This window comes from Pelecanus crispus, chromosome 4 (assembly GCF_030463565.1).
Source record: "Pelecanus crispus isolate bPelCri1 chromosome 4, bPelCri1.pri, whole genome shotgun sequence".
Lineage (NCBI taxonomy): Eukaryota > Metazoa > Chordata > Aves > Pelecaniformes > Pelecanidae > Pelecanus > Pelecanus crispus.
In genome coordinates, this window is record NC_134646.1 from 49,798,434 (window position 1) to 49,824,720 (window position 26,287).

The 26,287-nt window shown below is 42.7% G+C and overlaps 1 protein-coding gene across 1 annotated transcript in view; it reads left to right on the forward strand.

Moving 5' to 3' along the window:
- The first annotated feature begins 895 nt into the window (after nucleotides 1–895).
- Nucleotides 896–26,287, forward strand: part of WWC2 (WW and C2 domain containing 2) — a 108,469-nt gene continuing 83,077 nt past the window's right edge. Inside the window, exon 1 of the mRNA XM_075709068.1 lies at nucleotides 896–1,026. Within this exon, the coding sequence (XP_075565183.1) occupies nucleotides 896–1,026 (131 nt within the window). The remainder of the gene's footprint in view (nucleotides 1,027–26,287) is intronic.

The window sequence follows — 26,287 nt, forward strand, 5'->3', positions numbered from 1 at the left end:
CCCACAAGGCCAGGACGTTCCCCCCCCTCCCCAAAAAGTCCCCCGCGCCGCCTGACGCGGGGCCGGCAGCAAGTTGGCAGACAAAGGGACGCGCCGCCGGCCCCTCGGCCGGCCCTCAGGCCGGGGTGCGGCAGCCCCGGCCGCCCCTCCGCAGCTCTTCGGCGGCCGCTTTCCCCCACAGGGTCGTGGTGGCTGGGGGGTGGGAGGCCAAAAATGCGGCGGGGACGCGGCCGGGGCGCTTAAGCGCCGGGGAGCTGAAGGCGCGGGGCACGGCGGTTTGGCAGCCCGGCCCGCGGGGCCGCCGCTCCCCCTCAGGTGGTTGTTTGCTACCCCCACGCCGGCCGAGCCGCTGCCTGCCGTGGGCCGAGCGCGCTTGGAAGCAGGAGGGCCCCCCCCTTCGCCGCCGTTCCCCCCCTCTCCTGCCCTCCGCTCAGCGCTCCCTCGCCGGACGCTTTTCCCCCCCGGATCCACGGCCCGGGCCTGCCCAGCGCGGCGGCGGCGGCGGGCAGCGCCGGCAGGGTTAACCCTGAGGAATGCGGCGGGAGGAATGTGCATGCAGATGAGACGGATGCTAATCTCATGCTAATGAGCGGCGGCCGCGGCCGCCCGGGGCTCAGCCGGGCTCCCCGCGCCCAGACGGCAGCTGGGCTCCGCCGGCAAGCCTGACCCGGGCGGGCTGCCGCGGCGCGGGCAGGGCGGCAGCCCAGGCATGGTGGACTGAGACCCGGCGGCGGAGGAGGGCTTTCCGGGGCTTCCGCGAGCGGCCCGCTGCCGGCCCCCCGCTCCGGCCCCCGCTCCCGGCCCCTTCCCCGTCCCCCCGGCTCGGGTGGGGGCTTTTCCCGCTTCCCGTCTTTCTTTCTTGTCCCTATGGAGCAGCTACCCCCGCCGCCTGACCATGCCTAGGAAAGCGGGGAATGGGCAGCTCCCCTTACCCGATGGCTGGGAGGAGGCGAGGGATTACGACGGCAAAGTCTTCTACATCGACCACAACACCAAGCAGACCAGCTGGATCGACCCCCGGGACAGGTGGGTGCGCGGGCGGGCAGGCGGCGAGGCCCGGGGCGCGGGGGTGGGCTCGGAGCGGCGCTGCCGGGCCCCTCGCAGCCGGGGCAGCCCCGTGGCGGAGGGACGGGGCGGGGGGGTGCGCCGGGGGGGTGCCCCTCTCGGGGCGGGGGAGGGCAGGAGAAGCCCCGTTTGCAGCCGGGCACGCCGTGCGCTCCTTCCCATCGGCACGGGTGCAGCCCGCTTTTAAGCCCCTTGCGTGAGCTGGCTTTGGGGGGGGGGGGGAAGCCTCTTCACGGAGGCGACGGGGGTCGCCGGCGTTTGGGGAGTTCCCGACAGGTACCGAAGTTTGCGAGTCCCTCCCAAGCCAGAGGCGCTGGCTCTTCGCCATCCCTCTCCCCCGGGCGCCGCGGTGCGGGGCCGCCTCCGCCTCCCCCTCTCCCTCCCTCCCTCCCTCCCTCATTCCCGGCCGGCGGAGCGTCCCGGACGCCTGCCCCTCCCGTGGCCGCCCCCCCCCCGGACCGCCTGTCCCTCCCGTGGCCGCCCCCCCCCCGGCCCCCGGGACCGCCTGTCCCTCCCGTGGCCGCCCCCCCCCCGGCCCCCGGGACCGCCTGTCCCTCCCGTGGCCGCCCCCCCCCCCCGGCCCCCGGGACCGCCTGTCCCTCCCGTGGCCGCCCCCCCCCCCCGGCCCCCGGGACCGCCTGTCCCTCCCGTGGCCGCCCCCCCCCGGCCCCCGGGACCGCCTGTCCCTCCCGTGGCCGCCCCCCCCCCCGGCCCCCGGGACCGCCTGTCCCTCCCGTGGCCGCCCCCCCCCCCCGGCCCCCGGGACCGCCTGTCCCTCCCGTGGCCGCCCGGCCCCCGGGACCGCCTGTCCCTCCCGTGGCCGCCCCCCCCGGCTCCCGGGACCGCCCGTCCGGAGCGGTCCGCGCTGTTGGCGGGGAAGGAGCCGGGGCTGCGGGAGGCCTCGTGTGCTCGCTAGGCCTCAGCAAGCCCAAACCCTCTCAGCCCCCCGCCAGCCGGGGCCCGGGGTGTTCGCTGCCCTCCCCAGGGCTCGGCGCTGTAAATCGGCAAGCCTCCTCCGACAGCGCTCCGGCGAGCGAGGTAACCAGCTGGAAGGCTTCTGGCCCGGGAGCCGGCAGGGCAGGGCTTTCAGCTGGGGGGGGGATTCTGGCGCTTTGGGTAGGCTTCGATGGCTGGTTTGAGCAGCTGGGTGATAGGCGCCCAAGATGCCCGTTGTAAAAATGTTTTGTCCAAAGTGGTCCTGAGGAGTAATTAAAACCCCCAAACTTTGTGCGTATTTTGAAATACAATGCTGCTATTGAAAACAGTGCAGTCTAATTATCAAAAACTTTTGAAAGACGTTATAAATTTATGGGACAAGCTGCACTGAATTATAAATGAAAGCCTTGGTTCGTATTTCTCTGGTGAAATTAGAAAAGGTGGTTGTGACGAAGCTTGCTGGCTGTAAGTTGCGTAGGGAAAGTTTTGACAAGCATCATACGCTGCGTTAGGCCCACTTCTCTGTCCTACTTGCTATAACAGCAAATTCCAGTAGTGGCAAACTTAATACTTAAATTCCTTTGTACTTCAAAACACACTAAATACTTCGTAAATATTTGTGAGGTGGTAAGGTATGCGGGACAGTGTTATTTATTACACCTGGCCTTCTCAGGTGATTGAGTAATTTTTTTTTTTTTACTGCGGACAATAAAAACTAATGTTTTTACTGTCTCTGGAAATAGTGTATTTGAAGTTTTGTTTAGGTTTAGACTCTTATTAATTTGTGTTTGCAAAGCAGAATGCAAGATGGTATGATTGAGGTAAAGCAAAATGTGATGTTGGAGTGTACTCGTTATAATACTGCCTCATGAGTATACTAATTTAAATTTTTTTTACACATTCTGTAGTCCCGAAAAGTTCAACAGTATTCATATTTGGTGGTAGAATTTGAGTCTTCACTCATTAGCAGAGGAGACGGCTAAGTGAGTAACACTTGTGTCTTTGCCATCCCATAGGCATATTCATTAATAACTTGATTACAAGTGAAAGAGAAATCAAGCCCTGAGACTTGATAATCTATAATGAGAACTAAGGAAGTAAAGACCTTTTTCGGAAAGAGTCATGTTTGAAATAGCTGTTAACCTATGTCAGTCATGCAAAACAAACAGTGAGATTTTGCCCTAGGTGTTTGAGAGAATCCATGCTTTAGTGTACATGGCTCAACTATGAAGCTGAATTGCCTGCACAGAAGAGAGACTGACAAGCCCATTTAATATGCAGCTTACAGGTTTTGTATTTACAATATCTGTATTTACAATCTGTATTTGTATTGGTGACCTGGTTTGGAAAAGCAAGTAAGAAATGTGTGAAAGTCCTGTGATCACTTTGATCTAGATTCCATTATGTCTTCCAGGTATTTAGAGAATATATGTTTGGAAACCATACAAGACATAATTAGGGCTTGCTGTCAGAAAAATTGAAAAGGGATCTTCCAAGTTCGTCAATACAATAAAATCTGGATTCGTGCTGTTTCTAAAACTTATCTTAAATTGTCAAAATCAAGATAATGCATTCTACAGAAAGACTGAAAACACGTTCCCTTGTTTGGTGATACTTTAGGACTCTTCCAACTGTTTTCTCTGATGGAGTCCGTAACGTTTTCATGATTTACTTGTGGAATATTCTAGTACATGGCCTCCTAAAATCTTCCATTGGTAGAGCAAGTGTAGAATAGATAAGCTTTTATGGACAATATTCCTTCTGCTGTTACACTGCATTCCCTGGATGATTACACAGAAAAGTCATGCTTGATGTTTTAAAATAATTTCTATCCTCTTTGATTTAGAAGATACAAATACTGAAGACTAGTGCTGTGAGACATCAGCCATATGTCTGTGGGTTGCCAGGTGTATTTGAGCACAATTAGGAACCTCTTTGTTACTGGTTTAAAATATTCATGTCTAGAAATAAGCTGACAGTTGGAAATGCTGTATTTCAAAGCTTCTTGGAAAATTCTGTGCAGCTTTTTTTTTTTTTTAATATAGTGATGCTTTTTCTCATGTGCTTCTCTAGACTGTTCTGATACAAGCAGTAACAAATACGTGTACTATGGTGCAGGTCTGTTAATATAATGATAGCCTTGTATACAGCTGTGAAGAAAACATCACATCAGCCTCAAGCCTGGGGCTCAGTTTTCAGTTTTGCCCACTTCATTTATCTGAGTAATCCCATTGACATTAGAGAAGCTCACACTTGTAAGGGCAAGAGTGACTTGGCTTCGTGTGTTTTAGGAGTGTTGTGGAGGCTATTTGAATTGCTCTGTTCTTCAGGGTTTTTTTAATGTTTTGCACTATTCCACAGTGATTTTTCTCTCCAAACACTTAGGGCACCGTGTTGATTTGTTTTGAAGACTGGTGGCCCAAAAGAGAGGGCACTTTACGTTATAAAGTGTGAGAAGGAGAAACGTAAAGGCAAGAATCTGGGGGTTGTAGTAACATTTTCACTCGCTAAATATATAGATGTTATTTCTTTGTTTATGACTCCTCCAAGCTACAGCAAACTGAGAACTCATGATCTTGACAGTTCGTCTGAAACTTTGTTGTAAGAAGGGAAGTGGCCCAAAATATCAATTATATCCTGCTACTACTTGACAAAGTTATAAAGAGACAACTATGGACTGAAGAGGATGAGCCAGATGAAAAGGTGAGAAAGGGTTAGAGGAATTCATACTTATCTTTGAAGTTCCCTTGAAACTCTTTCAAGTTCCTGGGATACTGAGTTACAGTAAGGTGTTGATGTGGGTTGGTTTTTTTTTCTGATAGACAATTAAGAGGGGCTTGGGGTGGAGACAGAAATTTGAAAAGGAAAATTTTTCAGTTTTTCCATCATTCAACACATTTTAAGTAAGCCTCAGTCTGTTGTGTTCCTTAGTGGAACCAACAGAGTAGAGCACCAAGGAGGAGCGGCATAGGAGATAAGAATCTCAGCACCCTCAAATCCTCAGCAGTTGGATGACGTTTGGGTTTCTCACCAGGAATGCAGGGCTCCTCATATCTCTGTTTCTACACAGTAAATTGTCCATGCTCCACTACTGATCACCACTGACTGAAAACAGTTGTTTGGTTTTTTTTTTTTAAATAGCTTGCCTAAAATGAGTGCCACATCACAAATTCTGAAGCTGCAAGTGATCCTTATTTAAATATTTATCTTCACTCTTGTCAGAGTGGTAAGGAGTGAGCTGCTATGAAAACAAAACTATCCTTTTTTTTCTGTCCCCTTTTCTCTTTCTGCTGAGGAGAAAAATCTGTTTAAAATATATTTGTACATCTGAACTAGTTCGTAGTATACTTTTGCTAGAATGTTTCTAGAGTACTTGGTAACTATATAATCAAGGAAGCACTTGAGAAACATTGGATGTGCAGCAACCACAGAACTTTACGAGTGAAGAGATTGTGAAAAGAGTTTTCTTCGTGCTGATGTGGAGAGGGAATGCGGTTTCCATTACTGCTTTCACCTTTTGGGGAGGTGAAAACACTACAATTTTTATCATGGAATTATGTAACTTGTGCAAGATTTGTCTGAATTAGAACCATTATTAGGTTTCAGCAATTAAATGTTGCGTGCCCTTTTCTCTTAGAAAAGAGCACTTTGTTCCTTACTTTTTCACTGGAGCTTGCTTTCTCTTGTCCTGTGAACAGCAGAGGCTGTGAGGAGGGAAGATACTGAGGTTGTAGTTACTTGAGCAGGGGGGCTTTCATCCTGTCTCTTTCCTGGGCACTACCATAGCTCAGGGGTGCTTGGTAGAAGGCTTCTAGTCACAGTGGAGACTCGGAGAAATAGGAGACATATAAGGTACTGTGCTGGTAAAAGTTAAAGGCAGCAAATAAGTGGCAAGCTGAAAACGGAGGCATGACAGGAGGCATCATCAAAGATTGCAAAATACATTTGGATTGATTCTTTTTTTTGCGTGGAAGTAAGCTGTGTTGTGACAGATGAGTGGAATAACTTTTACTATCTGAAGTGTCTGGTGTCTGAAGCAAGTACAGTTTTGTGTGAAATTGGTGATTGCAGGACTTCAGCTAAAATAGGAAAACCTTCTGAAATGTTAAAACTTCTGGGTGGCTGGGAGGGAACAAAATTTAGGCAAGAAATAGGAGTACAATTCATCCGTCCTTTGAAAAGTAATGATGTTAAATTGAAGTGTTAGTCATTACATTTTGAAAGGGATGGATCTTGATTCTGTTATAAGTGCAAATCTTGCTGATTTAAGGTACAACTAGAGTAACTACTTGATAAATCCTTTCTTTAGGCTGCTGTTTACTAAGAATGAATTTAATGGCAAACCATCACTGAAAGGTTCTCTTTCTCATTCCCTTTCTATTTTCCCTTGCATCTCCCTTGTTTGCTAGTAGCTGAGGTGGGAGTGGGGCTTTTACGTTTGTGGTGGCATGGAGCTGTTAAATGATTTCCTCAACATATCTTATAAAATTCTAACCTTAATAAGAAATAATACCTGCCTATTTCTAAAATCAGTAGGGGATCATTTGATGACACTCCAAGGTGTACAACTTGCAATAATCCTGTAGTGAGATAGGACAATGATCCCCCCCACCCCCCAAAAAAAAAAAAAAAAAAGAAAAAAAAAAGATATATCTTTTTCTGCCTTGTTTCATCCTGTAGTATCATTTGCTGGTTTTCATCCTAACTCCACATAATTTGTTCCTGTCTCCTTGTCTGCTCAGGAATGTGCATAATCCCTGTGAAACTGTCTGGTATCTCATTCCGGTTTCAGTGACAGGTTGGGAACTGCTTTTATTTAATAGATGTGTATTTATTCAAAATAAAACCTGTGATGCAAGTACTGAACTTGCAATGAGAGACTAGCTGTGTCTGAACTTCTGACACCTTCATTTGTTTATCCAGTGTAAAGTAGAATTCTAATATTACAGTGCTAATATAGCTGTGATAGCATCAGACAGTGTTAAAATACATAGTGATTGTGTATGTGGGGTTTTTAACCAGTCTGTCATTTGCTTGGGGCTATGTGTTGTTGATTTTAGCATTAGTGAAAATGACTATGGTAACTCTGAGATAACGCTTTTATTCTTTATTTCTCTAGGAGTGATAGGCCTGCACTATATCTTTCATCTCGGAGCATGGGAAGTTAACAAGTCAGGAAACGCTATGGAGTATTTGCTTATGTGGGCAAAGTATGTACCACTGGTTAAAGCCAAGGACCGTGACCTGGTATGCAAAGTGGGGCAAGTGGTCTAGACTGTGGTTTATCCAGACCTATGTCTGCAGTACTTGCCTACTGGGGCTATTTCGATTAAAACCTATCTTGACTTACAAGATAGCATTACTGTAGTTGTTATGCACAACATAAGTCTTAATGAGAAGTTGTACACATGAAGGAAAATAGACCTTTTCTCAAATGAATGGAGCTGAGCTGTTTGCTAGAGGTGTTGTCCTACTACAATATGGTTAAATGAAGGAATCCTTCAGAACTATCTTATATTTTCAGAGAAGGGGAACTGGCTTTAGTTTGAAGTAATGGCTGTGAAAGAAGTTTTTGTTTTTCCAGGTAAAGGTCAATATAGAGATCAAATAGGACAAATTATTTACAGTTTTAGAGATCTGCATGGATTACATTAGGAGTTCTTGTTTTCCTCCAGTTAAATAACTTGTGTTCAACCTTTTGGTTAATAACATGTTCAAAGCATAGAATTTTAAGGTTATTAGAATAAGATAAGAGGATTTCTCTACTTCCACTTACTGGTATTTATAAGATCTAGAGACAAGTTGAATTTTGTGAAATAAGTTTTGTTTTGGTTTTCTTGCTACTTTTTCCTTTTTAGCCTAAAAAAATGTTACAGGTATTTGAGATTTCACAATTTTTATATCACACGGATGACCAAAAACTAGAAGAATACTCATGGAAGTAATGGAAAAGATTGAAAATGGACCAACATACAGTAATGTTTCCATAGTGACACATTTTCAGAAAGGCACAAATAGAAACAGTGCTGAGATTCCACAACTGTTATGCTGGGATGTGTAAATTCTTATTACAGCAACCTGCAAGGGAAGTGGAAAAGGGTTGTAGAGGGGTAACGCAGCCCACTGAGTCTAGACTGTCGTGGTTTTGTTTACCTGTCCCTCTCCTGCCACCAAATAGTAAACTGACTGCAAGAGATGATTTGGCTAAAATGGTACTACTTGTTTTCAGGGTTGTTTTCCAGCAGAATCAGCTCATTGAGTCACTGAATGGATACAAGTGCTGGTGTGAGGCAGGAGGCAAGTCCAGAGCTGGGAGCAAAAGGGGAGAGATGCTGTAGAAACCAAGATGCAGATCAATCCTAGCTGCCATGGAACTGTCATCTTAGGTGTCCATTTCTTTGGTTTGGTTTCTCCATTGTTTTCTGGTGTGTGTCTTTGTGTTCACCTTTGCTTTGCTGTGAACCAGCACAGTACAACTGTCACAGAGATCTTGATCCTAAATGAGTTTTCTGTCACCAAGAAACCTTTATGATGTTACATACTTTTTACTGACTTCTTAAATGTTTGTTACGGTGAAACTCTTGTTGAAGAGAAATTTTGTCATTGCATGGTTGCAGACTTAGATCCTGTTTTCCAGGAATGTGCTGCTGTTGACAATATGCTTATGAATAGCTAATTTCTACTGTGTGTGGAAGTAGATCAGAAGTTCTTTGACTTTGCATTTTTTTTCCTAATTATTCATAAAATGTGTTTTAGACTGCTGCAAAGTATCTCACCAGAATGATGGTGTAATTCAACATTTTGAATGTTTTATTGTGTGAAGCAAACTGGAGCCATTTGTCTGCATGTATTTGAGGGAGTCATCTGTATGGACAAATTGACTTGTCCTTCACTTGGAAGGAGCAGCTAGTGGCTGAAAAAGGGGAGAGATACAGTAGTCACGGTTTCCCTTTTGTGTTGCTTGAATATTGTGTAGGGTTTTGCTTTGTGGGTGTAGGGTTTGGGTCTTTTTTAAATAGTATATTTTGAGTGTAGGTGAATACTGTTGCTCCTTCCAGTGACTTTTTCTGTGCAAAATCATTAGTGATGGTGAAGTTCCTACCTGATGAGTTCAATCTCTGGCTCTTTTTTTTAAAAGGTAATGAAAGGGCTTCCTGGGGGAGAGATTGCCTGCCCCGCCCCACCCCCCACCCCCTTCTTTAAGTGTACTTTTTTTAAGGGTAATTTGCTTTTGGAATTTTTTGGTTGGTTAGGACTTCTGGGCTAGAGGCAGTCTGTCAGTGGTATGAATGTATTCTGTCAACTGAAACAATCATTTGCATCTCATAGAACAAGATCAGATGCTATCCTTTGAACTTGGATACTGTTTGCACTTGAAGAAAGGCAACTTTATCTCATCAACTCTGAATGCATATTGTATTCAAAGTGATTGTTTGGGTATGTAAAGACATATTGTCTTGGGACAGCAAACTCAAATTTCTGCATACTTTTGCTGCATGCTATACAATACTGTGTGTTGGACCTGCTTTGGTATGTCTGTGCTGTTTTTCGCAATTCATTAAATCAAACTCCAATCTTTATTTGAAAAACAAAAAGAACGACCTTACTGGGATGCCTTCCATAATATCCTGTTTGTTCTGATAATCAGGCTTTCAGTGTCTAGAAATACCAATTTATTTGTTTGTTTGTTTATTTTACTTGTGGTATAGCGGGAAAGATCTAGAAGAATCTGTATTTTAACTAAATCCTGCTAGGACACTTTCTTTGTATTAGCAACTTTCTCATGTTGTTAATGAAGGAACAGTACTTTACGCACCTATTGTTTCTTTTTAAAGTAATTTTAATTGCTAAACTGTAGTCTTGTCCAGATAAGCATATCTTATGGCCTGCAGATTTGACCTGTAAATAATTCTTACTCTGATTCAGTGCCTTGCCCTTTGCTTTTAAGAGCTTACCTCCCTCATAGAGCTGGGAATGTCTGACAAAAATGTGGGTATTTTTAATCATGTGGCAGATGAACTTTTGATATTCTGCAGATTGCGTACAAGCACATTATGCCATATGGCAGTAAGTAGCCCAACACACAATGAATGGTGCCTGCCTTTTAGCCATGTGGCAGGTGTATGTGTCAGTAGCATCTTGTCAAGTAACAGGGTTTGACCAAAGCACAGGTGTCCCCTGTCAGAGCTGCATGGCCGTGTATTTAGTGGGATCACACTGTGGAGGAACAATTCTGGTCGCTTCTGCCTGTCACTCTCTGGGATGCTTCTGGTCTTCAGAGGACAGGATGATTTGCTATGTAGTTCTCTAATGCTTCCAGAAGAGGAGGTATGGCTCACTTCAGCTGAAAAAGTGGGCATTGTAACCTTGCTCACTGTCTGTGGTGGATTGCAGAAAATTGTCAGGGAAAGATATTTATTTGTTCTTGATGAGGAAACAATGGGGTGGGTTTTTTCCTTTGTTTAATACCGTCAATTGTTAAACTGTAGCCTAGTCCAGAAATGCCTGTCTCATGGCCTGATGATCTGTCCAAGAAAGAATACTCTTATTCAAAGCCTAGTCCTTTCATTCTTAATTCAGATTTCCTTGATTATGCTAAAAATGTTTATGTAGGCTTACAACTTTTTGCCTCTTCACTGGTGCTAACAAAATGTCTCTATGAAAACTCCTAATTCCTGTTAGAAATAACCCTGTGCAAAATTTCAGCTGGTTAATGAAGAGTTACTGTGCATCAGAGAAAGAGATGCAATTAAGATTCACAAACTAGATTTTTAAAATGCTGTTATTTCGCAAATGATTACAGTCTCATCCTGTGATTTGATTCATCTTCATGAGCTGTTCTGGCTGCGTAGGACCTCCAAGGTGTGTGCTGCAGTCCTTGTTGTAGCCTGACCGATGCAGAGCCTGACCAGAGGGTGCTGGTTTTGGCTTCTGTTCCACAAAGATCCAGTGGAGACCAGTTGTCATAGAGAAAGGTTTACAGTGCAGTAAGGCTGCAGTAGCCGGGAGGGAACATTTGAATGTTTTTCTTGCTTTTGGGAGGGCAAGGGGAAAGAGGGACATGTAATGGAATCTAGTGGACTTTGCTTCTGTGAAGTTGTGTGTGGTTACTGTTGCTTATAAAGCTCCTTTGACCTATCTTTAATCTTTGGTGTCTGAGATGCGTACGATACAAAACTTCCTCCTGAGCTAAGTGACATTTCTGTGCCATAAATCATCCACCGCTCAAGTGTACTTGTACTTCTCTTGTCAAATGTGTGTTGGTAATTGGGGTTTGGTTTGAATTTTAAAACATTTTGTCTGTCTTGAGTTACACTGTGAATACCCAGCTTGAGTATCTTTGTAGACATCATTTCTTGGTACAGCACCAAATAATGTAATTTAAATTTTTTATTATTTTTAAAGTGATACGGCAAGCATCCTGTGAGAAACTCAAGAACCTTCAGAAGTTTAGGAGCTTAGTAGCTTATTTTCTTTAGGAAGTGATGGCTGAGTAGGAACCTATTAACGCGTTACTTCTATTCTTAATTTATTGTTAAAACTTTGATAGAAGTTAGGTCATGGTTCTGCCTTAAGGACTATATGAGACTTAATTATGCTTTTTGTATCCTCTTGGGGATGTGTTCCCAGGTGTACCTAAGTACACTGTCCATCCAAATCTGACCCCCATATTACAAGACCTTACAATGTGTTCTCAGCGTATTCACATATTACCAAAAAGAAAAATCAAGTCCTTTTCAGCTCATTCTTTCAGTGGTTGTCTTTTAACATGCCGTCTTGTACAATAATTTGTGATAAATTTGCAAGTATGACCTTGCAAATATTGTGTATGACTGTGTTTTTTCTGAGGCATTGCATTGATTTTAATCACATTCACAGTAATGGACAGTTTTATTGTCTGCAAGATCTGACCTAAATGGTATTTTGGTTTTTTTTGTTGCTTGAGACTTTTAGTGCAAAGTGTAAAGACTTGCACACACACACCCTTTTTTTTTTCTTTTTTTTTTTTAGTTTGGATGGAATTGTACAGTGGTGAACAATTCTAGTTTGGAGTGTTACGGACTTCTGTCAGAGAGATTTGAAAAATAAGCTATGGTACAAGTTTAAGGCACAAAACTATGCAGTACTAAATTCCAGAGTGAACAGTGACAAACTGCCAAAACTGGAACTGGAATGTCCATAGAGTTGGAGTGAAATAGAGAAAACAGGATACTGCTTAGCTGATGTGATCTCTGAGGGTCTGGCTTCAATTTTGCCCTTCTGAAGTAAATAATAATGTTCCCTTTAATTTACTGTATTGGAATGTAGACCTGTAGAGAAGCCCCAGAAATCGAGGTCTTTTTCTTCTGTGTTTCTGTATCTTAATGTTCCTGGACAGTAGGAGTCTTGCCAAAGTTTTTAGTATTTCCCACATTCTTTTGCAGTTGCCAGCTTTGTTTTGCACAGAAGTGGCAGGCTGAGGTGGTGCTTTAGTGGGTTACGGCATGAAGAAGGATCATTTGGAATGGAAGTATTAAATATTTAAAATATATTTTGCTGAAGCATTGAGTAGTAAATGATTGTACATAAGAGGATGCAATTCAAGACAGCAATCTGACAAGGAGCAAAGACCGCTTCCTATCATGTTGCGAGTACTGCAATGTTTGAAATGAACTGTTAACACATTTACAATCATTCCGGTGAATAGTAGAATGCTATGGATGTGAATAATCATCTGAGACCTCTACAGGACATTCCTGAAATAGTGTTCAAATGACTAGAGAAATTATGGGATGCAGCAAAGCACACAAACACTGTACGCCTTTTAGTCAGGCTAGTGTGGTCAGTGGTTTACTACTGCAGTAAGTAAGGCTTAATACGCAGGAGCTTGCACAGTAAACAGACAATTTGTTCAAGTTTCTGAGCTTTGCATGTTCTTTTCTGGTTTTTCTCTGTTATTTATAATCCCTAGGCTCTCTTTTTATATCTACTCTTTGAGAGAAAGACTTTAGTGAACTAAAGGTTGAGGTTTGCTACGGAGTTAATTGGTTACGCTGCTGTGTTAACTCAATTAATGATACTGTGGTCTAGAAGGTGAATTGCTCATAGCACACCAAATTATTATGGTGATATGGATTGCACTTTTTGGTTCTTGTTTATGTCTTGCTTGTCTTGTTACTCTGCCTTGCTTGCTAGCATGGCTTGCAATGGTCTAAAATGAGCCATGGACTTCTGTGCTGTGGCAGGTTGCTGATTTGCATTCAGGACCTGGCTGGCCCATTTCCTTGGAATACATGAAAGCCATCAAAACTTTATTTTTCCAGGCAAGATTTTGGCAAGAAAATAAGCTTTGAGGACAAATGTAGAACAGTTAAGTGTTTTGTCTTAAAAATCTTTAGAACCTCCTATACTTGATATTTCATGTCCTTTTTTTGCCAGTCAGGTTTTTCTGAAAAGTTGTAAGGTATCTTCTTTCTGGTCATAGTTGTGGTGCCTAATGTGGCTAGTATTTAAAAAAATATATGAAGAGTATATAAAAAAAGGAAAAAACAAAGTAGTGTTCCCATAATCAGCATGTCATTTTTTACTTTATTCTAGATTTGGCAGGTGTACTAGATAGTTAAGCAGCTTCAGCCAGCTTCATGAAGCTCTTGTGAAACACTTTCACTGCAGGTGTCTGGTGTTGAGGGGTGGTGGTACTTATCAGAGGACCCTCCTTGTGGCAGTACTGTCATTGCTTATTGAGGTAGTAGGTTTCTAACAGATCTTTTGGGAATAAGCTCACATTAACAACTACTTTGTAATACTTCATTTGAAAAGCTTTTTAAAATGGCCAGTATTAGGACTTTATGTGAATGCTACCTTTTTCCTTAGGTATGAATAGTACACATCTGTTTGAGATACACAGTGATGTTTAAAGTTGATGTTGCACTGATGATGAACACAGTAACATTCAGATATCATGAAAGGTTTCATGTGACCTTGATGATGGTGATGTCCTGATGGGGGTATTTCGATTACATAAACTATATAAGAACTTAGTACTTAACTTTAAACATAAGATCATTGGATAGTTGTAAAAATTTTGAAGGACAGTAAGCTTAAAGGAAGACATTACTTCTCAGCTTTTTAGACTAATACATGGAATTAATCTCTCCACAGGAAGTCACCTGTGCAGATGCTTTATTAAAAACGGACTATATTGTAAGCAGAGGTACTTGTGAAACCTGATTTTTTTTTTCTTTCCTTTTTTCCCCTTTTCTCCCTGTAGATGTATTCTTTGTGCTAGATTGCAAGCTCTGACTAGAGGTTTTCCACTGCAGAATGTTTATAAACTTCTTGGTCTCTCTTCTTCCACCTTTCATGTCATGTGACTACTCTGATGCCTAGCAAAAGTTGAACTAGCTGGTTTTATAATCTTGATAAGAGAGTTAGAGGGACAGAGATCTTACACTCATCTTTTCTACAACTTCTCCTTCCTACGGTGGCACCTAATGCCAAGGTGAGGTTTGATCCTGACTTAAGAATCGTTACATCTTAACGGAAGTGTGTATGTCAGGACATACCCTGGTGTCCTGGTTTCGGCTGGGATAGAGTTAATTTTCTTCCTAGTAGCAGGCATAGTGCTGTGTTTTGGATTTAGTAGGAGAAGAATGTTGATAACACACTGATGTTTTTAGTTGTTGCTGAGTACTGCTTATGCTAGTCAAGGACTTTGCAGCTTCCCATGCTCTGCCAGGTACACAAGAAACTGGGAGGGTGCACAGCCAGCATAGTTGATCCAAACTGACCAAAGGGCTATTCCATACCATGTGACATCATGCTCAGTATATAAGCTGGGGGGGGTTGGCTGGGGAGCAGCGATCGCTGCTCAGGGACTGTCTGGGTATCGGTTGGTGGGTGGTGAGCAATTGCATTGTGCATTACTATTTTACTTTATTTCAATTATTAAACTGTTCTTATCTCAACCCAGGAGTTTTTCTCACTCTTACTCCTCCGATTCTCTCCCCCATCCCATGGGGGTAGGGGGAGTGAGCGAGTGGCTGCGTGGTGCTTAGTTGCTGGCTGGGGCTAAACCACGACACCTGGAAACCTAGGCCCGCAGTCTCCTGAACTGTTGTCGTGACCAGAACAGGTCATACCTTTCTTTTGGCCCAACTGATCCAGAAGTCAGCATTCAGAGATCAGACTAGTACTTAACCAAGTTTCCCTTCATTATAGAGTGTCTGGCAACTCAGGAGATTGGAAGGACTCCCAAACCCCACCATTTCACCAGTTGAAATGTAGCCAAAGAATGCTACCTTTCTTTCTCTACTCAGGATTATCTCCTTTGACTGTCAATTAGCCTGATAATGCTTGATGATGAAGGTAAAAAAGGAATATTGGGATGGCAAAATCTTTCAAACTGCCCATTCCTATACTGGGTGATCTATTCTCTTTTCAAGAATGTCTACATTGAAGTCGTAGAATTGTGAGCTAATCAAGAAGAAGGGTAAATGAACTTCCTGCTGCTGTGGACAGATTTATCAAGGTCCAAGCTAGACAACTTAGGGACAGGTTTTTTTATCTGTAGTGTTGAGACCTTTGGGTCTGCTTTAGAAATATCCTAAGAATGCACCAGGTAATGGAAATCAGATACTAAGTTGGAAGAGAGGAGGGTGGGCAGAGAATCTTTTGATGTTTCTTTTTTTTTGTTGGTTTTTGTTGGTTTTTTTTTTTAATAAAAAGAAGCAAACCCAGAATTTTGCAAAATCCATGTTTACTGTTCTGTTTCAGAGAAACAAATTAGTGTGTTACTGTATTTCAGTTCTGCCTGTCTGGTTGAGATATATTTGATTTTCATGTGAAAACATTTTTAAGTTTGTTTCTGAGAATAAAATGGTTCATGATATAATATGATTGGGGCAGTATTCAGCTGACACTTCTCAATTTGGGTGGTCTGTTGCTTAGATTAATTTGTGAAAGAGAAATTGGACTAGCAGACACTGAAATTTTGATTTCATGAAGAAAATTTTGTGCTAGTAAAGGCTGAAGACATTTCCCTCTCCACCTTTTGTTTGATACCCCTCCCTTCAGTTGTACTACATAGCTGTTTGTGCAACTTTGCTGTGAACCAGAGTAGAAAGGCTTGAAAGCAGCAAGAGTAAAGATGAAAAAAATACCCCATTAAAGGCTATATCCCAACAAAAGCTTATAGTACTACTGCATCAGTGAAAACTTAAATCAGCTCTTTTTTTTTTTTTTTTATTTTGAAAAAATGGATCATCTTCCTTAAACTAGCTTTGGTACTGAAGACTTCATCTTGAGAAAGCACAGTCTCTGGATGGTGTGGAGACTAAGGATGATAAATTAGGTACAGAATGCATACCGAATGAATACTGACTTTGGCCTTCCATACAGATGTTGAAAGTATGTGACAGTAACAGCAGGCAACTGATGAAAATTAATTTTTTTTAACAGAAACCACTGTGTTTTAACATGGAGATAGAATTTATACTGTTCATTATGTTGAAACTGATGGGCCAATATATAATGTGTAACCCAGAAGAGCTTTAAAAATAATTGCAAATGGAATTGCAATTATTTACTAAATAATAATAATAAAAAAAAAGGCAGCCGAGACGGGGATTTGTGGGCAAACACTAGAACAGGTTGTCCTATGTAGTGGTGGGCATGACTCGGAGCAACATGATCTGATTTCAGGGTTGTCCTGCGTTGGGCAGGATGTTGGACCAGATGACCTCCAGAGGTTCCTTCCTCATTATTCTGTGATTACCTTTTTTTTTTTTAAAAAAAAAAGGGGGGGGGGGGAAATTATTTCTGGGGAAGACAGGCCTGCTATTACTAAAAGCAAATGTTTCAGGATTTTATAGCTGGCTGTTCCTTCATTATTTACCAGGCATATGTGGGTAAATGTGGCTTTATCAGGTTAGATCATCAAATTAACTAAACATCATATTTTGGAAAAAAGACTAGTTTCAGAGAAGTAATGGGTTGATGTAATCTGTTTAAATGCAAGGAAAGCGCTTATTACCATACCCTCACATGAAGTCTTTAATCCTAAACACCTGTGCCTTTAATGGAAAAATTAGGTGATGATCAAGGAGCTGCCAGACAAGGAGACTAAAATGTGCTATATTGGAATGGGAATTATGGGGGTAATGGGAGGTTACTAGTGGTGTTTTGCAGTATAATGACATTAACTCAACCACTGTCCACGTCAGTAGTGTCTATAAATTCATCTAAGGCCTCACTGGGCCAAGGACAATTGTATGAGGTTCAACAAGGCCAAGTGCCGGGTCCTGCACTTGGGTCACAACAGCCCCATGCAATGCTACAGGCTTGGGGAAGAGTGGCTGGAAAGCTGCCTGGCCGAAAAGGACACGGGGGTGTTGGTCGACAGCCGGCAGAATATGAGCTGGCAGCGTGCCCAGGTGGCCAAGAAGGTCAACAGCATCCCGGCTTGTATCAGGAATAGTGTGGCCAGCAGGAGCAGGGAGGTGATTGTGCCCCTGTACTCGGCTCTGGTGAGGCCGCACCTGGAATACTGTGTTCAGTTTTGGGTCCCTCACTACAAGAAAGACACTGAGGTGATGGAGCATGTCTGAAGAAGGGCAGTGAAGCTGATGAAGGGTCAAGAGCACAGGTCTTATGAGGAGCAGTTGAGGGAACTGGGGTTGTTTAGCCTGAAGAAGAGGAGGCTGAGGGGAGACCTTACTGCTCTCTACAACTACCTGAAAGGAGGTTGCAGCAAGGTGGGTGTCAGTCTCTTTTCCCAAGTAGCAAGTGATAGGATGAGAAGAAGTGGCCTCAAGTTATGCCAGGGGAGGTTTAGGTTGGATATTAGGAAAAATTTCTTCACGGAAAGGGTAGTCAAGCACTGGAACAGGCTGCCCAGGGAAGTGGTTGAGTCCCCATCCCTGGAGGTGTTTAAAAGACTTGTCGATGTGGTGCTTAGGGACATGGTTTAGTGGTGGACTTGGCAGTGCTAGGTTAACAGTTGGACCTGATGATCTTAAAGGTCTTTTCCAACCTAAACGATTCTATGACTATGATTTTCTTCTAGCTCTCAGTTCTACAAGCAAAAGAATAGAAATTAAATTTCTTTCTCACTTTGAAGACCAGCTCTGCTCTATGTGGTATCGGAATAGATCTCCAGCACACAGAAGTTAGCATGTATTTCTAATAGCGTGAGTTTTAGAATTTGATGGGGAAAATGCATATTACATCTAGTGACAGGTTTATTGAAGATACCTGTGTGGGGGCTAAGTTATTTGTGGTTAAAGTTACTACTACTACTACTAGATGTACTAGAAGCATCTAGTTATGATTTCTTGTCTGTTCCTTCAAATGTGACTTTAGAAGGGACAGTGTTTTAAAGTTTGTTCCAGAAGGCACTTTCAGAGATGGATGATTGAAAACAACTCTTCTGAATGGCACCTCGCTGTACTTCATAGATCATAACAGCTTTTATTCACTGCTGTGATTGTTTTTTAAATTACTACCTGTGGATGAATACTTGAAAGAATTGGCCTGCTGGCTGCATATTTGGGTTGATTGGGGGCTGTCTTGAAGTTGCCTTTAAATTACATGGGGTTCTTGATGATCCTAGCATTTTCTAATCTTCTTTGCACTGCATAGTTTGTTTTGTTTCTTAGATTCTTGCAATTTTAGGAAGAACAGTAATTCTATAATTTTTTTTCTTGTTTAAAAAAAAGTGTGTCATTTCAAGCTAAGATATACAGAGATGTTTCTTTTAAAAATTATAAAGATGCTGTTTATTTTGCATTATTCTTCCACTGGAAGCTGTAAATCATGTAATGAATAATTATTGTCCTAATAGTTGCTGACGGACTGGAAACTGTTTAATTTAGAAGAGATGCATTTGTCATAGGGAAAGCTCCAAGTGACATCCATAACAGTGGTGCACAAAAGCAATACTGCTTTAGTACCTTATTGAAAATATCAATATGGCACTAATGTGCTACATGTTTTTCCACAGGTGGATGTTTCATTGGACTGTCACTAACAAGACAGGAAGAAGAGAGAAAATGAATGTCATAAGACAAAGTGATAGTTGAAGTTGGTTGAAATATTTTGAATAAACCACTTTTTTCAGAAGTTGCAGTGTTGATAAGTCTGTATAAAATGTTCCATTCTTCTGTTTTGATGAAAAATTTTTGTCAGAGGCCCTTTTGGGAGTGTAAAAGATGGGGAAGATTTTGTAGCTTGTTAGTCAGGGTACTGGTCTACAATGTGAAAGAATCGGATTCCAGTTCCTTTCCTGGTTCGGAATGACTTGGTGCTATTGAAAAGCCATCTTCCCTGAATGAATGAGACAAAGAGGTACCTGAACATCCCAGGCCTGTTTCCTGAACTGCCATAACCCAAGGCAACAGGAAAATCTAGGTTTCAGTTTTGAAAATGGAACAGTTTGAAAACTTTTGTGGGGGAAAAGCAGACAAATTAATAAAAAGAAACAATGCTGTAGAAATTCCTGTGAAATGTAACTGTTGTCCTCTAGATAGCATTCAGAGGTGTGCCTATCGCTAGAAATATTTAACCAATCAAAGACTATCTGTAATCTCCATAAATTCCTCTCAGATTTTTATCAACAGCAGTTCCCAGCTTCAGTTGCCATGTGCTGTGTGTCCTCTGTTCCTAGCATTTGATCTTTTCTCTTTTCATTCAGAAAATAGCTCAAGTGAATAAGCAGAAGATAGGAGTGTGATGGAAAGAGTGGGTCATAGCCTGTTCAAATGTATCACTCCATCTGTATGAATAGTGTGGAATAAATAAAAGGTAGGTAAGGGTGATGGCAGCAGGAGAATGCAACATTTTTCAATGCCCTGAAGTCCACAATACATTTTAGCTTGTTGGCAGCTTAACAACACAACTAGGATTGTTGGTGACTGGCAGGAGCAGCATGATTTGCTCTGTACAGTTCGTGTTAGTTCTGTTTCTTGGGCCACAAAGATGTGCTTAGCCAGGCCTTCCTTCTGCAGATCCCCCAAAACTGAGTTCAGAAGGCTCTAGCTGTGTTTTGGGATACCTTTTTCCTTAGAAATTACTTTCCCCCTTCTGCTTTCTTTTTATGAGGTATATAGCAGCTGGAGGAAGAAAAACAGAAGGAAACAAAGACATGAAGGTCAGGGTTGGGGTGTTTCACTCCTTTTATTAGTGCAGAAATTGCAGGCTACAGACATCCCCCACACCTCAGCTGACGGATTTCTTTGACCCTTCTCTACCTCATTCTGCACCTAGTGACTGCAAATCATGCTCTGCAAGCTATACTCAGTCCCACTTTGCTCTACTGACAAACAGACTTAGCAGTCTTTCTGCCTAATGTATCACAGGAGCATCATGCCACATGGATCATTTTGCCTGTGTCCCTACTGCCTAAAGCAGTTATCCATACAGCAGCACACTCTCAGTTACAACCCATTCACAAGCACTTGGGCTAACCATAAAGGGCTTCAGTTATAGCCTAAGCATAGTGAGTGTCAGTACAGTAAAGGTCCTTTGGACAGCAATTAAGCTTCCTAGTCAGGTTTGTGAAAGGAAGAGATTTTGTCTTCCCAAAGCCCAATGAAAGGATCAAAAAATGCTCTAGCCTGTGTTTTTCAGCTGGTGCAGTGGATTGCCATGCTTCATCAACCAGACTAATTCTTTGGCTGCCAGTGAGGGTCACCAAGCACTGCTGCTTCCTTGCGTATCTTCCAGCAGCTGGCTTTAAAAGGAGAACAGGAAGAACAATCCAGGCATGGGAAAACAAGACGACAACACTGTTAATTACTTTGCAAACTCTATCCATCTCTGTTGTGTAAGGCCATGCATTTCTTCTGCAGGTTCTGGTCAAATGAAGCCAGGTGTCATTATTAAAAACTAAATGTGACAGTGTTTGGTTTTTAGCCTTTTTTTTTTCTTCCCCAGTTATGGATTCTAGGATTCCAAATAAACAATATCTGCTGTTATGATTAGATTCTTGAAGGCAGAAATCACTTCTAGACAGCATGTCTTGTATGTGTTGATGCAGAAATGCTAATAATGGTTGAAATACTGTAATGTTAAGAAATGAGCAGTCCTGTTGCTCCACTGGTGCCTAGAGACTGTTTTGGTACCATTCGGTGGATGTCTCTAGCTCTTTAAAGTGATATTGCTATTTATGTAAGTTTATGTAAATGACACCAGAGACCTTGTTATACTCTGTTTATTGTAAATACAAGTGATAGAAATCCAATGACTTTAACACAGAGAAAGTAGTAAGGTGAAGGAGAGAAAATGTGATGGGCAAAATGAAATGCTTTTTGTATCTTTGGCATGAAGCAGTGAAGTCAGCAAAAAAGACAAAACTTGGACCTTTTCACCTGGACTTCCAATAAAGAGCAGAGTTTTTCCACTATTTCTTCAGTGTAAAAAACAATGAAACACAGGAGTTGGATTGGGAGAGGGTAAAATTACCATATACTGAAAAAGTCAGTGAAGAGCTATGCAGATCACCTTAGGAAGGAATGCAAGTGTTTTGTTTTATTGCAAAACCCTACCTTTCTTCCTTACTGTTTTTGCCTATAAAAGTTCAGTTCATTATAGTACGGCACAAAAAGAGATGCTTGGTATACTGACAACTGAAAGCATGAAATGATCAGCCCACAACTGTGTTGAAAATGTTTAGAACTAAATGTAAAAGAATGGATTTTTCATTAAACAAGCACGCAGCACTGATGATTCCTCTTAACTTCTGCCATTTCAAAGACTTGACAGAAGATCAAATCTTTCTTTTTATGGCTGATTTAAATCAATCATTGTTCTGTCCGGCAAAATTCCAAGCCCACATTTGAAAGCTCTTTTGAGAATTATCCTTCCCCCACCCTAGGTTATATCTGCCAGATCAGGAAATTCCAGCTTCTTCTCTTAAACTTACTGTGGAATCCCCAGAGTCTAAAATGCAGAAAGCAGATTTTTTTGCTGGACTGTGAATAATCACGATCCTCTCTTTCTTCCCTAATCTTTTCACATACTTTCTAGAATAGAACTTTAGCCATGCTGAGTGCCTACAGATAAGCTAAAAAAGAATTGCATGGACTGTCATGAGCTTGGAAATCTGTCCTCTTGTTAGGTCAAACTCCGTGCTCGTACACATTCTGTCTGAATGTTAATTTTCCTTGTATTTGTTTTCAGTGCTTTACTTAATATACTGTAGATCATTGAAATGCATGCAGGCACCTAATGGCATTTGCAACAGGTTAGAAGTTTGACTCCTATTTAATAATGGTGCACCTACTTTTAAGCTTTCCAAAACTTTGGAAAATTGTTTTAGATGACTGCTGCTTATAGAAGAGTCAGAAGCCTAGCCTCCAAGTAGATATGTTTTGTTTTAAAAGCTTGAAGGATACATGAAGTAATTTCCCAAAGCAACTGAAGGATATCATGTAGAATTGGAGGAAAAATAGTATCTCAAAGTATTAGTATTTATGTTAAGAATTTTTCACAAAAGCAACTAATGTAGATTGATTTATGAGAGACAGTAAGAGACTTCCATTGAGAAGTTTAAAGAGATTACATAAGTAATTGGATAGTAGAGATTTGTATCTGGACTATCTCTTAAGAGCAATCTTCTGTTCAGTTTAAAAGAATAATAAATAGCAAATGGAGATGTAATGCTTATCTTGGCAAGGAGTGACTGCGTATTTCCACTGTGTGAGCTAATGTTGAGGTTTTTCATTACTCAAACTGTATAAAAACTTTACATCTAACAAAATACTTGAGGTGATTTTTATGAAGTAATCATTTAAAAATACTGTCTCTAAGACATTCCAGAAGTCTGTGAAATTGCAGCTTTCTAGTCAGCTGAATTTACTGAAACATTGCTTATATGGCAACTTGCCTCTTCCAGTACAAAAGATAATGTACAGCATGGGAGATTACTGTTTAATCAATTGTTTATGCTTAGGTGTTGTTTTTCTATGAAAGTGCCTCTGCTCAGTATTTGAGACAGTATGGTAGTTTTCAGTGTCATTAGCAATTGTTTTTAAACTCTCTTCTTACAAGACCCTTATTAAGGAATTAGTTTTGGCCAAAAAAAGTCTAAATGGCAAAAGTAAAGCCTTTCACAGAAGGACAAAATATTTTTTTAACCAGTTTTTGGCAAACATGACAAAAGTCAGGTAACTAAAGTATTAATCGCATACAAAATTTGCTTGCTGAAGGCAATGGCAAGGCTGCCTTTGACTTTGGTGTAGGAGGCTGCAGATGGAAAGTGTTCTTGGCTTGTTCCGTGAAGTTTTGTATCCTTCACAGGATTGGGCACTTCACTGGCTTATACTGTTCTACTTTGAAATTCAAGTAGCTAGTAGATCAAGGTATTGCAATAAATGGAAATTTTCCTAATTGCCCAAGCATTTCCATTTCACAATACAACAAGAATTCATAGAATCATAGAATGCTTTGGGTTGGAAGGGACCTTTAGAGGTCATCTAGCTCAACCCCCCTGCAGTGAGCAGGGACAGCTTTAACCAGATCAGGTTGTTCAGAGCCCCATCCAACCTGACCTTGAATGTTTCTAGGGATGGGGCCTCTACCACCTCTCTGGGCAACCTGTTCCAGTGCTTCACCACCCTTATTGTAAAAAACTTTTCTTATGTCTAGTCTAAATCTATTCTTCTTTAGTTTAAATCCATTATTCCTTGTCCTGTCACAACAGGCCTTGCTAAAAAGATTGTCCCCATCTTTCCTGTAGGCCCCCTTTAAGTACTGAAAGGCTGCAATAAGGTCCCCCCGCAGCCTTCTCTTCTCCAGGCTGAACAACCCCAACTCTCTCAGCCTGGCCTCGTAGGAGAGGTGCTCCAGCCCTCTGATCATTTTGGTGGCCCTCCTCTGGACCTGCTCCAACAGCTCCATGTCTTTCCTGTGCTGAGGGCCCCAGAGCTGGACGCAGTAATGCAGGTGGGGTCTCACCAAAGCAGAGTAGAGGGGCAGAATCACCTCCCTCAACCTGCTGGCCATGCTTCTTGTGATGCAGCCCAGGATTCGGTTGGCTTTCTGGGCTGCGAGCGCACATTGTTGGCTCATGTCCAGCTTTTCATCCACCAGTACCCCCAAGTCCTTCTCCACAGGGCTGCTCTCAATCCCTTCATCCCCCAGCCTGTATTGATACCGGGGGTTGCCCCATCCCAGGTGCAGGACCTTGCACTTGGCCTTGTTGAACCTCATGAGGTTCACACAGGCCCACCTCTCCAGCTTGTCCAGGTCCCTCTGGATAACATCTCGTCCTTCTGGTGTGTCAATTGCACCACTCAGCTTGGTGTCATCTGCAAACTTGCTGAGGGTGCACTCGATCCCACTGTCTATGTTATTGATGAAGATGTTAAACAGCACCGGTCCCAGTATGGACCCCTGAGGGACCCCACTTGTCACCGGTCTCCATGTGGATATTGAGTCATTGACCATGACTCTTTGGATGCGGCCATTCAGCCAATTCCTTATCCACCGAACAGTCCACCCATCAAACCCATTATCATCTTCCCTTTTCTCAGAAATAGGGTTTTGCAACTAGTTAAGGTTCACTGTTAGTCAAAAAACCCCTCAACCTACCAAAATCAGCCTCCTAACTTTCACCACATAAAAACTACACAGGGTAGTTAAGCAGCTCTCCAATTTTGCATGCTTAGTCTTATCTGTCTGTTTTAATAGCTTAATCGTAAGGAGGAGGAGTAGTAATCACATATCACAGTACTGCCTCCAATCTTTATCAAGAACCAGGGTTTTTGGGTCTGTTAGGAACTCTGTTGTTTCATGAGTAGTTCATACCAATCTGAATTGGGACTGCAAGTGGTTCCACCCTCTCTCTTGCATTGGCATTTGTACCTGTAGTGAACGGGTTAGGCAGCTAAACTGGTTTAAAAAAAAAATGAAATCTCTCCTACTAGTTTATTTCTTTGAACTGACTTCCTATGGAGTCAGATGAGTGCCAGGACAAGTAAAAGAGAAGAGGCATGAACATGTAGCATGGAGGAAGAGCAGAACTGTGATAGCCAGCTTAGATCCACTTAAATTGTTATGGAACTTTGGTGTGATATAGGCAAATAACAAAGATTATTTTTCTGTAGTCAAGATACACAATGATGGAGTTCTAAGCCCCAAGAAACGACGGCAAGGCAGGAGTGAGTACATGTGTATGTGCACACATGGTTTGGAAGTGTGGCGATAGCAAAGATTTTTAAAATTAATGTGCAAAAAGCATGGTCAGCTGTCAGATCAGAGTTACTCAGGTACAGCTTCTCAGGTTAGCTTGTCCCACCGCATGCTGTCCTCATGGTGAAAATTTTTTTCCTTATATCCAGTCTGAATTTGTTTTTTCAACTTATGCCTGTTTTCTCTCATCCTCCCACCATGCCCACCCCTGCAAAGAGCCTGACACAGTTGTCTTGAAAACTTCTTTGTAGGTAGGGGCCGGCTTTTGTTGCATTCCTCTGAAGGTGCCTCTTCTCCAGGCTGAACAAACCCTCAGCCTTTCCTCACAGGGCAAGTGCTCCAGCTCCCAGCCATACTGGTGGCCTTCCCCTGGACTTGCTCCAGTTTGTTGATGGTTTTTCTTGCCTTAGGAGACCAGAACTGGATGCAGTATTTGAGATGCAGTCTAATGAGTGCAGAGTAGAGGGGTTAATCGCTTCCCTTGATCTACTGGCCACACTCTTGCTGATACAGGAGGCTGTTGGCCTTCTCTGCAGCCAGGACATTGGATCACTGCCAGCTCACTGCCCACCAGGACCCCAGAGCTGCTCCACAGCTGATCACTCCCAGCGTGTATCGCTGTAAGGGGCATTTGCTTCCTGGATGCAGCACTTTGTTGTTGCTGAATCTCTGAAGGTTCCTGTTGGCCCATTCCTGTAGCCTAAGTCCTTTCTGAATGGTGGTCACGTCCTTGACAGTGCTGATTGTTCCCCCTGAGTTTGGTGTCATCTGCAAGTCTGATGAGAGTGCACTCTGATGCCTTCTCCAAGTCATTGATACAGATGTTAAACAGGACAGGTCCCTCCAATAATCCACTTCTTACTGGCTTCCAGGTAGAATACAACCCATTGACCACTAGCCCAAAAGAAGGCAAGCCTGGAATACAGGCTGCTGTTACAATACTAGGACAGATGAAGAGAATTGGTACCATGTTTTTAGTCAAAAGTGGAGACTAGCTATGACTTCTTTCTGTCAATTCAAGATGGAACCTATGGCTGAGAGCTTTGTGGGAGCTGTACTGAAGTAACTTGTTGCTCTTGACTAGGTTAGCTTTCCATTTTTATTAAAATTCAATATT